Below are 10,845 nucleotides of genomic sequence, written 5' to 3' on the forward strand. Positions count from 1 at the left end.
AGCAACACGTGCCGTATGTGGTCTGGCATTGTCCTGCTGAAAAACCAGCCCAGGGCGCTGCAAAAGGAACGGTAGCAAAACAGATCTTAGGATGTCGTCGACGTATCGCTGTGCAGTAAGTGTACCTCTAACGACGACCAAAGGGGTCCAGCTGTCAAAGGAAATGGCACCCCAGACCATAATGCCTTGTTGAGGGCCGGTGTGGCGTGCAATAGTGAAGGCAGGCCCCTCTACCCTGTGCGTCTCGAAACACGTCTTCGATGATCGTCAGAACACAGTTGGAAGCGGGATTCGTGGCTAAAGACTAAACGTCCCCAGTCGGCACCATTCCAACCATATCTGTTCAAAACATTCATGCATACGAAATTTCAAAGCAATCGGATGATTGCTTCTTGGTGCGTCGATTTTTTTGTTATAGAGTGTATAAGAGAGAAACAAAACAAATCAAAATCTATAAAAAATTTGGCTTAAAAACATTATAATTTACCCTTTTGGGTTGCACAAACTTCGAACTCTAAAAAATTCTTAGTAAAACTGTACATAATTAAAATTATTTTCCTGAAAGTAAAATGTGAAAACTACATTAATAAGCAAGGCATAACACAGAGATTATACTGACGCTCATGCGCAGTAGGGCAATGGCATTCGCAATTTTAATCGACATTTTCTCACTGTGAGTTCCTAAATTAACTTTTTTAGATTTATTTAAAAAATTTAAAATCGCTTGTTAAATTTAAAAATGTGATCTTTAAATTACGATCCATCCACCGTAAGAAGACAATTGACCTTTGGAAAATTCCTTTCAACGAGAAGATTTATTGGGCCTTCGGAGTAATCTTTGGCACGAAACATTCTCTAATACTACCATTGCCTCTTTGATCTTTTGATTTCGTTTTAAAAGTAGCTCTCATTTTAACTAATAGATTCATACCATGTTTTTTCTTACAATCATCTTCTTACGGTGGACGAACAATCTGCAAATGCTTGCTAAACGGGGAGTGTAGATCCTGATTGAACAAGTGACTTTAAAGAAATGAAATATGAATTTTTGGGAGAGAAGTAAAAACGAAAAATCTAATTTTCAGTAAAATCAGGCTCATGTTTTGGTCTAGAAATAAGTTGTGACAGTAGGTAAAAATAAATAAAATATTGCTCAATCATTAGTTAATCGGTACGGTTTTCGGAAAAGTCTGATCCTTTGATTTTAAAAATAGAATATTTAAAATATTCTTTTTTGTTTTGTTTTGATTTTCGCATCCGGTCGTTTAAGCCTCATGTTAGAAGTTAAGTCTCTCTCTACTGGAGTGTTACTTTGATCGTCTTAAAACTTTACAAAAATATGAAACTTGTATTGTCAGTCGACTTCAAGATTGTTGAGCGTAAAATGAAATTTTGACACTTTCGCTAGTGAAAAAGTGGCCGAAATGTTTATTAAAAATCGAAGATTCCATCGTTACAAAAAAAAAGAAAATTAGATAATAAAAACGCAGAAAAAAACATTTCGACTGGAGCTCCAAACTTGATCACGAGTTTCCAGTAATTCCGCTGAGACCACTTCATCAAATTGCAATTCGAATCTCTATGGATGCAAAAACGATCTAGATATTTTGAAATTTTTTAGAAGATTCAAAATATTTTTCTCCATAATCAGATTTCGGTGATACATAATTTTTGTCCAAAAATGATGTCATTTACTTATTTCGCTTTTTATTTATTTTTCATCATTCATTGTTATTCTGTAACGCAGGAAAAATGTTGAACTTAAAATTTTTTCTTTAAGAATTTAAATGTTTTCACTTAAACGTCTTAAATTAAAATTATGCATTCAAATTTTACAAAATTTAATACCTATAGAAATAATGGAAAATTTAAAATACGGAAATGTTACAGGTATTTAGTTACACTCAATTCAACAAAATAATAAAAATTAATCAAAATATTAATATTTTGCTAAACTACGCATAAATAACGTTGAATATATATAGTTTTCATGCATTATAATTACAGTTTTGTTATCATACTTTAACTTGAAACAACAGCAGTTATAAAAACCCAAAGTGCTCTCTTGCGTTTTTTGTCTTTACAAGGTAAAAGGAATTGTTATCAATAATAAGTAAAATTCTTAACAATAATAAATTTAGGAGTAATTAAAATTGCAATATACGAAATAAAATAATTTTATTATCGAGTTACAAAAATAAAGAATTTTAAGAAAAAACAAGGAATTTTTTTCATAGAACAATTTAATGAATCAGAAAATGTAAGTTTTTCTCAAATGGCAGGGATACTTTATGGTACTGCTATTCCGTAAAATCACGAAATTTATAATCGATAAATGCCACCTGACACAGTAAAAGTCATAGTAAACATAGTCACAGTAAACATAATAGTTTAACCGTTATTTTTTAATTATGTTTCAGAAATTTTTATTTATATACTTAAATTCAATAACATTTAGTTTTTATCGAATGTTATCAGTTTTCTTTTTATTCTGACCACTTTTGCGCTGAATAACGACTTTTTTTTTGACAAATTAGCGAAAAATTTGTATAACATTAAATCAGGATTTTAAACTATCTCTTTTTGAAAATTTATTGACCGGTAGGATAGATAAGAGTAAACATGCACGCCTGATTGAAATTGTCCAGCCCGTGCATTTCAAGCAATTTTATTATTGAATTTATTAACTATGGTATATTGTAAACAGGAATTTCAAACGATACTTTTTATTAGTTAGTGTTACATTTAAAATGTTTCAGCAGAAATCACCAAAAATTAGCTGTATGACCAAAAATTAAAAAAAAAAAATCGAAGAAAAGCAAAAGAAGATTACTACGTTCTGTTTAATAAACCAGGATCTATTCCCTTCAAATTTAAAAACTAACTTAAAAGCTAGCAAATTTTTTTAAGAATCCTGTTTATTTTAATTAAGTGTTACTACGTACAAAAGTGTAAAGATAATTACTATGGAACTAATAAATAAATTAATTAAAATATTCATAACATTTTTGCTCTCTTACTTATAAATCTCTGGTTCAATAGATATAACCGAAACTCCCCAGACATTCATTTCTTGTCTCAAGCACTGTGTGAAACCTACGGCACCAAATTTGGCACAATACCATTCAACGGCACAATGGCACAATACCATTCTACCTGTGTAAAAAGATGTATATATAAACAGATTATATATATATATTTCCAAAATATATATGAAGTATTACGACCTTCATATCCATTCGGATTTTTTCAATTTCCCATTTTTATTTTTATTTTCTAACATACAGAACTAACTTACCAATAAGACTCGTGAAGTTAACTAGTCTTCCGTTTGATTGTCGCAGTAAAGGCAAAAATGCTTTGGTGATTCTTATATGACCATAAAGATTAACTTCTATATTGTCTTGAAAATCTTGCATAGGAGTTATTTCAATGGAGAATCCTTTAAGAATGCCTGCATTGTTGACAACTGCCCATAACTCTGAAAAAAATTAATACTTCTCCGAAATTTAATATCTTGAGGCAAAGTCAGTTTAAATCATCACATATAATTACGATAAATTTTAATTTTATCATTTTCGCATACTGTATACCGCATACTGTAAATATTTTTATAATGAACTTTTTCTTATTTTGATCTCGAAATAGATTCGACAAGATATTTTTATGCCATATCCAAAGAGGTTATTTGAATCATATTTCGTACCTCACTTGCAGTTTTTCATCTAATAAAAAATTCCGACGAACGGAGGCAAATCTAATTGTATTTTTATGCAACAAATCATTTAGAAAAGGCACAAAAACAGAGAGAAAATATTTTGAAATATTACGTAACAGACAAAATCGTTCCGAACTTTGTCCAATATATTAAACGCTGGGTTTGAAGATGTTTAAACGAATACTTATGAAGCAATATATTTTACTCATTTTATTAATGCAAATATATACTAAACAAATGAAAAAGGCATTAATTATTAAATGAAAATAAAAAAAAATTAAATAACACAGTGTAATACATTTAATCACAACTATGCGACCACTGACAAGTAATAAATATGAGTTTGTACATATGATATGAGTTTGTATATGTTTGTATAATACATATAATATGAGTTTGTACATATGAATTTGAATATTTAGGCACAATCGTAAATAATATTAAGGGGACCGATAAGTAATGTTTCTGCTCATTAAATATTCGTTAGTCTTAAAACCAATTAATGTTTTTCGATCCATTTCGATTCATTTTCGATCCGGCATTGAAAGATTCTTACTAACGAGGCTGAATACATTATTGATTAAAAATTAAATCTTGATAACAAATATTAAATGCACCGAAACGACATTATTTTCCGGTCCCTTTAATAATAATGACATAAAAATTGAAATCAAAAACTGAATCAACATGGCTAACAGTTGATATCATGGATTGAGAAATTAACAGTTTAAATCTATATGCATAAGTGGTGAAACAGAAATACAGTGGACAGAAGAGGCACTGTTCAGAACATAAACTGTTTTTTCAAATCTATATTCAAAAATTTTATAAATAATTTAATTTATAAATTAAAGAAATTTCAATTATGAATATCTTAGATCTAAATAACTGCAAATAATTACAAATTAAAAAAAAATAGTGATTTAAAGTAAGCAGTGCTTGGCAGATTTTACCTGTAACGCATAAAAAGGCAGCGGTGTTTATTACTGTATTTCATAACCATATTTTATTTAAATGCTAAATAAAATATTTTGCACTTGTATTGACATAAATTAATAATAAAAAAATTTGAAAAATATGTTCGTCAAATTTTTGTCAAAGGGTTAATCGGTTTAGCATTTGGCGAAACTCTTTCTTGTCTACATGAAGAATTTGATTTTATATAGTTGTATTTGAAATTATTCGGTTCTTATTTTATCTTAATATAATTTTTAGCACTATTAAAAAATCTTCTTTTGGTGCAAATATTGAGAATATTTATAAATTAAAAGAAATTGTTTTCAGCATTAAGTATGCAAAAAACTTTTAAAAATAAGTCATATCTTTTAAAAGTATTATTTCCTATAAAATGTCTTGAATTCGGGGAAAAAATCCCTATAGTTATAATAATTTTCATTGTATTGTGCAACAGAACGGTTGCCACACTGGTTTTATAACATTGCTGTTTTTGTACGAGATGTTCCAAGGTTCTCTTTGATGAATTCTAACGCCTCTTGAACACTTTCATCTTTTGTGATATTCATTCCTAAAACTTGCAAACGACAGGAACATTTATTCTTTAATTCTTCAACCCCTGGTCCAGTAGGAAATAGACAACTAGAAAACACGTGATAATCCAGAGAATCGAGGTGAATAGCTGTGGCATGACCGATTCCTCTATTACAACCTGAAACAAAAAACGAAAGTAGGGAATAACGTAGGCGTATATCGAAGCACTTTAAGTTCCACTGCACTTAAGTTATAAAATCATTATAGAACGATTTTGTTTTAGATAATTCGACATTATGCACACTTAAAAACATCCAAAATTTACGCGGAAATAAACGCAGGTTCTTAATTTAAAATTATGCTTTTTTTCTCACTGTTTTGCTGTTACATACGCATTCTTTAGTTGAAAAGTTTTCATTGTTTCATAAGTGCAATTAAGTTTCATTGATACTAAGATCAATTTGATCTTTGGAAATGCGAGTTCAAATAAATAAATAAATGAATGTATAGTTTAACAATGGGAAATACATGCTGATAATAAAGAAAAAGTTCATACTGCGTAAATGATATTATCTGGGATGCTAATTCCTATCATCGAAACAGTAAGCGACCAAAAGTCCCAAAATTGCTCAAAATTGTTAAATCAGAGAATCATTCCAATACTTCATTACCTGCTGTACTACTTCCTGTATTATGTCATCACCCACCTCTTGAGCCTTAGCTTGAGCATCGTAAATGCTATTGGTTGAAAATGGCAAGCTCAGTCACCAATAATTTGATATGACTGTAAAAAATTGCATACTCTACAATTCAGAAGTTTTTCAACTATTTTTAAATAAAATAATAAGTATTTATTAGAAATAAATTTTTGCTTGGGGTTATTTTTGAATAATCAAACTTTATAAATGCGGGCAAAAGTGTTTCAATTTGTTGAAAAAATTTCTCGAGATATTGCGAAATACTTGAAAAATAAAATTAACATTAAAGTGTCCAAACTTTGGATCACTTAAATCACTGGGATCATATTTCAAAGATTGCGGCTACTTTCTGTTTGTTGAAAGTCCGAAATCCAAATTCATCGAAAAAAGATATGTTTATTCAAAGAGAGAACGTTTTTGTGTCTGATTTGGTAATTTAAAATATCGTCTGTATTAATTAAATACCATATTTGAGCTCACCTTCTCGAACCAATACGATTGAATCCTTGATCGCGAAGATAGAATCATTAGATCAGAAGTTATTCAGGGAGATCCATTTTTCCGCACTGTATGTAAAATATTCACTATTGATGCAATGTTCTTTTCCATTTAACCCATTTGCGGCAAAATGTTCATCAACGCGCCATTTCAATAAATATTTTTTTATAAGCACTTTGACGTACATTTTTCAATAATTTTATTTTTCCGCTATTTTTAAGGGTTCTAAAAACTTCTATAAAATATTTGTATTCCAATTGGATTAAACATTTTCTATGGATAAATGTCCAAAATGCGCTAGTTTTTTTAAAAATTTGAAACGGTTATTAACAAAGTCGACTTTTTGAAAATTTCTAATTATTTCACTTGAGATGGATCATATGTTTTTATGATGGAATGAAGTTTCGAGAACTGTAAATAAAAAAATTAATAAAATGATCATAAATAATTTGATTATAAATAAATCAATGGTGCTTCATTGGTAAATAGTGCAATATACGCACCCATTTTATTTGAGTATTATTTTTCGTACACGAAACTATTTTTGTGTCTTTATGAATGTAACACAAATTTCAGTAAAAATATACAATATTTAAAGAAATTTTGTTGCTAGGCTTAAAATGAGTTAAATGAAATTAATACTGGCTTCTTTTTATTGAATTTTTGGACATCAGATTACCTTAAACCATGAACATACGGCAATTAAGCACGTTATGAAATTTGGACAATGCTTTTTATATTTCATGCGTGAGAAAATAGCATTTTTTGTGTAATAAAATATCAGAAAATTCTTAATTAATTGAAGAAATTATTCTAAAGATGGATAAATAAGTTTAAAGTATTTACTTTAATTATTTTTTTTTGTTAAAAGATAGCCGTTTCGAGCGTTGCATTTTTGGCCATTTTAAAAATCAGAACATTTAGCTGCTTTTCTAAAAAAATTTCTGTGTAATTGTCTATATTCCATTAACCAAAGATATTATCAAATAACCATCCTCTTTAAACTTCTTACTCGTATTTTTATTCGTAGACATCCAGGTGCTATTTAATAATGCTTTTATTGGCATTCTCACAATGCTTAATACTTACAATACAATAATACTTACATTGTCTCAGCTCAGCTGACATTTTGACGCAGATGGGTTGCCATTTTTTCTGACTTCAAGCAAAAAAATAATTTGGTATTTTTTATTTTGAAAAACAGTCTATAGTTATTAAAAAAATCTGTTAGATTATCGGAATGATACTTGTACTAAAATATAAAATCAAAACAAAGTAGTTTCAAATTTTTGTTTCTTCATTCATGCTCAAAAATCAATCAGAAATTGATTATTTAAATTAAAGTAATGTCAAAGATGAATCACTGTTTTTTTTTAGATCTAAATAACCGTGAATAAGAGTAAATTTGAAAAATTATTGCTCGGGATTAAGCCGTGTTTGAATGTTTTTTACGTTTAACGTAGAACGAGAGACCGATATTTCATGTTGTGTTTTTAACCAAAAATTATTAATGTGCCAAATATAATATTTTTCACTTAATTTGATCTAAATAAACGCGTAATAATAAGAAAAAAGTATGAAAAATAAGTTTCATAAAAATTCTGTGACAAAGGGTTAACATCACAAATGTCCAAAATTGGCATTTTTATTTGAAAAAAAAAACTTTATATCATATAATTAATAACGGATTTCATTTATTCCAATTAAAAAGGGAATTGGGGATGAACTGAAACAGAAAAAAATTTAAAAAAATTTAAGAAAAAGTTATTTCTGATCCGAGAAAGAAAGAAGCAAAAGTCAAAATATGAATTACATGTTTATTTTAATTTATTATTAATTCGTTCCCCTACTTCATATTTATAAATTTTTTAAGGATTTATTAAATAAATAGTTTCCATAGATAAACAAATTTTTGTCTATTTCCACAGTTGAAAACAACCCGAAAAATCTCCTATTAATAGTAATTAAATTATTAAATTAACAATATTTAATCAAAATTATTATTAAAATAATAATTTCGTAAGCTGGTGTAGCGATACAATACAAATTTTAACTTTATAAATGTATGCAAAATTTTTTTAATTTGCTGAAAAAATTCTCGAGATACGGCGAAATATTTAAAAAGTAAAATTAACCTTAAAAGGTCAACACTTTTTACAGTTCAAATTATTGAGATCATATTTCGCAGATTGCCGTTACCCCTTAGAAATCAGAATTCATCGAAAAAAGGTATGTTTATTCAGAAAAAGAACTTTCTTGTGTCTGATTTGATAATTTTCAATATCACCTGTATTTATTAATTAGCATATTTGAGGTAACCTTCGTGAAGATCCAATCGTTCGATCAAAAGCTTTTCAGGGATGTCCATTTATTTCGCACTGTACACTAAATATTCAATAAATATTTTTTATAAGCACAGTGGAGTATATCTTTCAATAACTCTGTTTATCAGCTATTCCTCAGGGTTTTGTAGACTTCTATAAAATATTAGATAGAAGGAGATGAACTGAAACAGAAAAAATAATGTAAAACAATTAAAGAAGTTTAATTTCTGATCTGAGAAAGAAAGAGGCAAAAATAAAAATGTGAATGAAGTGTTTATTTTAGTTTATTATTATTTCTGTTTATTTTAGTTTATTATTATTTCATTCTTCGACTTCACATTTGTAAACTAATTAATTATTTATTAAATAATTAGTTTTCATAATATACAGGTTTTTTTAATTTTTAAATTGAAGAACCACACAGAACATCTCCTATTAATAATAATTTATTAAATAAATTATATTGAATTAAATAATTATTAAATTAATAATTTCATAAGCTGGTGTAGCGATTCAATACAAATTTTATGAGTGCAAGAAAATCCAGGATTTTGAAATTTAAATTTTCTTTTTATAAATGGATTTGGAAATTGCGTTTTTTTCATTTTCCTTCTATAAATTGTGTTACCTGTTCTTCTAATTGACAAAGACTTATAACACTTTCGTTTTATCTAACACACAAGCCTGCTTAACAACAAAAAAGAGAAAAAAAAACCAAACAAATTTATTTTTTAAATACGAAAAATTTCTAAGCACCTAGAGTTTTAAAATAATAAAAATAAAAATAATGCTGTTTTAAATTATCAAATTTAAGTCACTATGATTGAGTAGTTAACGAACTGTGTTACCTTATCTATGACAAAGGTTTAATCCTCAATGGCTGGTGGAAAAAATAATCACCATGAATAAATTTTGATCGAATGATCTATTTTTCATTTACTAGGACTCATCGTAATAGTTCAAAGAATTGACCTCAAGTATGCTAATTAGTTAGGGCAGACGAGGTTTTAAGTAAAGAAATCAGACACAAAAAAGCATGCTGTCACTGTGTAAACATACCTTATTTAATTATGAATTTCGACCATTAAAATATAGGGAGTCGCCGAAATCTGGGAAATTTGGTCCTAATAATTTGGTCAGAAAACGGTTGAAAGTTTGAACCCCTTTAACCAATTTCACTTTCTGCGTATTTTCCCTTATCCCATGAACATTTTAGCTTAATGAAAATTATTTTTTGCATACAATTATAAAATTCGATTATATTAAAATACTTCCAAAACAGAAAAATACTTGTTTATAATTCCTTTAATTCTTTACTTTTATTTATTAATACTCGAAGATTTTTCAATTGTACGATATAAAAATTTTTACATAATTTTAAAGAATGTCATTTTCTGCGTCAAAAGGCAAAATTTAAACGAACAGTTCCCAAAAAATTCCAAATAAAATACCAAAAAAGTTTTAAAAGAAAATATAATATTTTTTCTTAAAGAATATATTGAAAAAATTATGAAAAGAACAAATATTTATGAAATATTATAGTATTTCCCATTACGCTTTTAAAATCAAAATAAAATAACTAGTATCTTTAATAAAGAAATATCTTTTCCTAATAACAAATAACAAATTTTAAACGTTTATAGTTGTTCTTTCAAGTTTTCATTTCAAATAAACCATAATTAGTCTTATTTTAATAATTTTCAGCTTATGTATATGCACAAAAAACAATTTCATAACTAGACTATATATAGCAAAATGCCTGTCAATTCAGTTGTTTGACATTAAGCATCATATAAGATTATTAGTATTAAAACAATTAAAAATCTATATGCCTCTAATTGAATTCTTAAAAAAAAGCTTTTATAGATAAATAACTTTCACAATTACCTTAATAAACTTAATTAAAAAGTCGTTGTTCCGACGGAAGAAAATTGTTTATTTTGGAAAACGTAGCCGAAGAAAATTGATAACTACTGATTAAGATTGAGTCTTAGAAGGGGAAGATCGATTTGTTTGATCAAATGTCATTCAAAGTAATTCAACTTTTTTGCGCACCATGCAAATTGTACACGGAAAAAGAAAAGCATGAAAAGCATAAAAACTGTGTGGTATTTTGTAA

At 27.7% G+C, this 10,845-nt stretch overlaps 1 protein-coding gene across 1 annotated transcript; it reads right to left on the minus strand.

The window, feature by feature from the left end:
• Positions 1–230: 230 nt before the first annotated feature.
• On the minus strand, positions 231–7,530 carry LOC107449099 (estradiol 17-beta-dehydrogenase 2). Its single transcript, XM_043054542.2, has 5 exons — positions 7,509–7,530; positions 5,172–5,384; positions 3,299–3,481; positions 3,021–3,156; positions 231–339 (listed from the first exon to the last, which is right to left on the minus strand). The coding sequence occupies exons 1-5, from the start codon at positions 7,528–7,530 to the stop codon at positions 231–233; spliced, it is 663 nt and encodes a 220-aa protein (XP_042910476.2).
• Between the last annotated feature and the right edge of the window lie 3,315 nt (positions 7,531–10,845).

The sequence above is a fragment of the Parasteatoda tepidariorum genome, chromosome 7 (assembly GCF_043381705.1).
Source record: "Parasteatoda tepidariorum isolate YZ-2023 chromosome 7, CAS_Ptep_4.0, whole genome shotgun sequence".
Classification (NCBI taxonomy): domain Eukaryota; kingdom Metazoa; phylum Arthropoda; class Arachnida; order Araneae; family Theridiidae; genus Parasteatoda; species Parasteatoda tepidariorum.

Coding starts and splice junctions, on each gene's coding strand:
- LOC107449099 (XM_043054542.2), bottom strand. CDS start 7,530: ATGTCAGCTGAGCTGAGACAAT. Junction 5,385..7,508: donor GTCAGCTGAGCTGAGACAAT/GTAAGTATTATT, acceptor TTTTTGTTTCAG/GTTGTAATAGAGGAATCGGT. Junction 3,482..5,171: donor AGAGAACCTTGGAACATCTC/GTACAAAAACAG, acceptor AATTTTTTTCAG/AGTTATGGGCAGTTGTCAAC.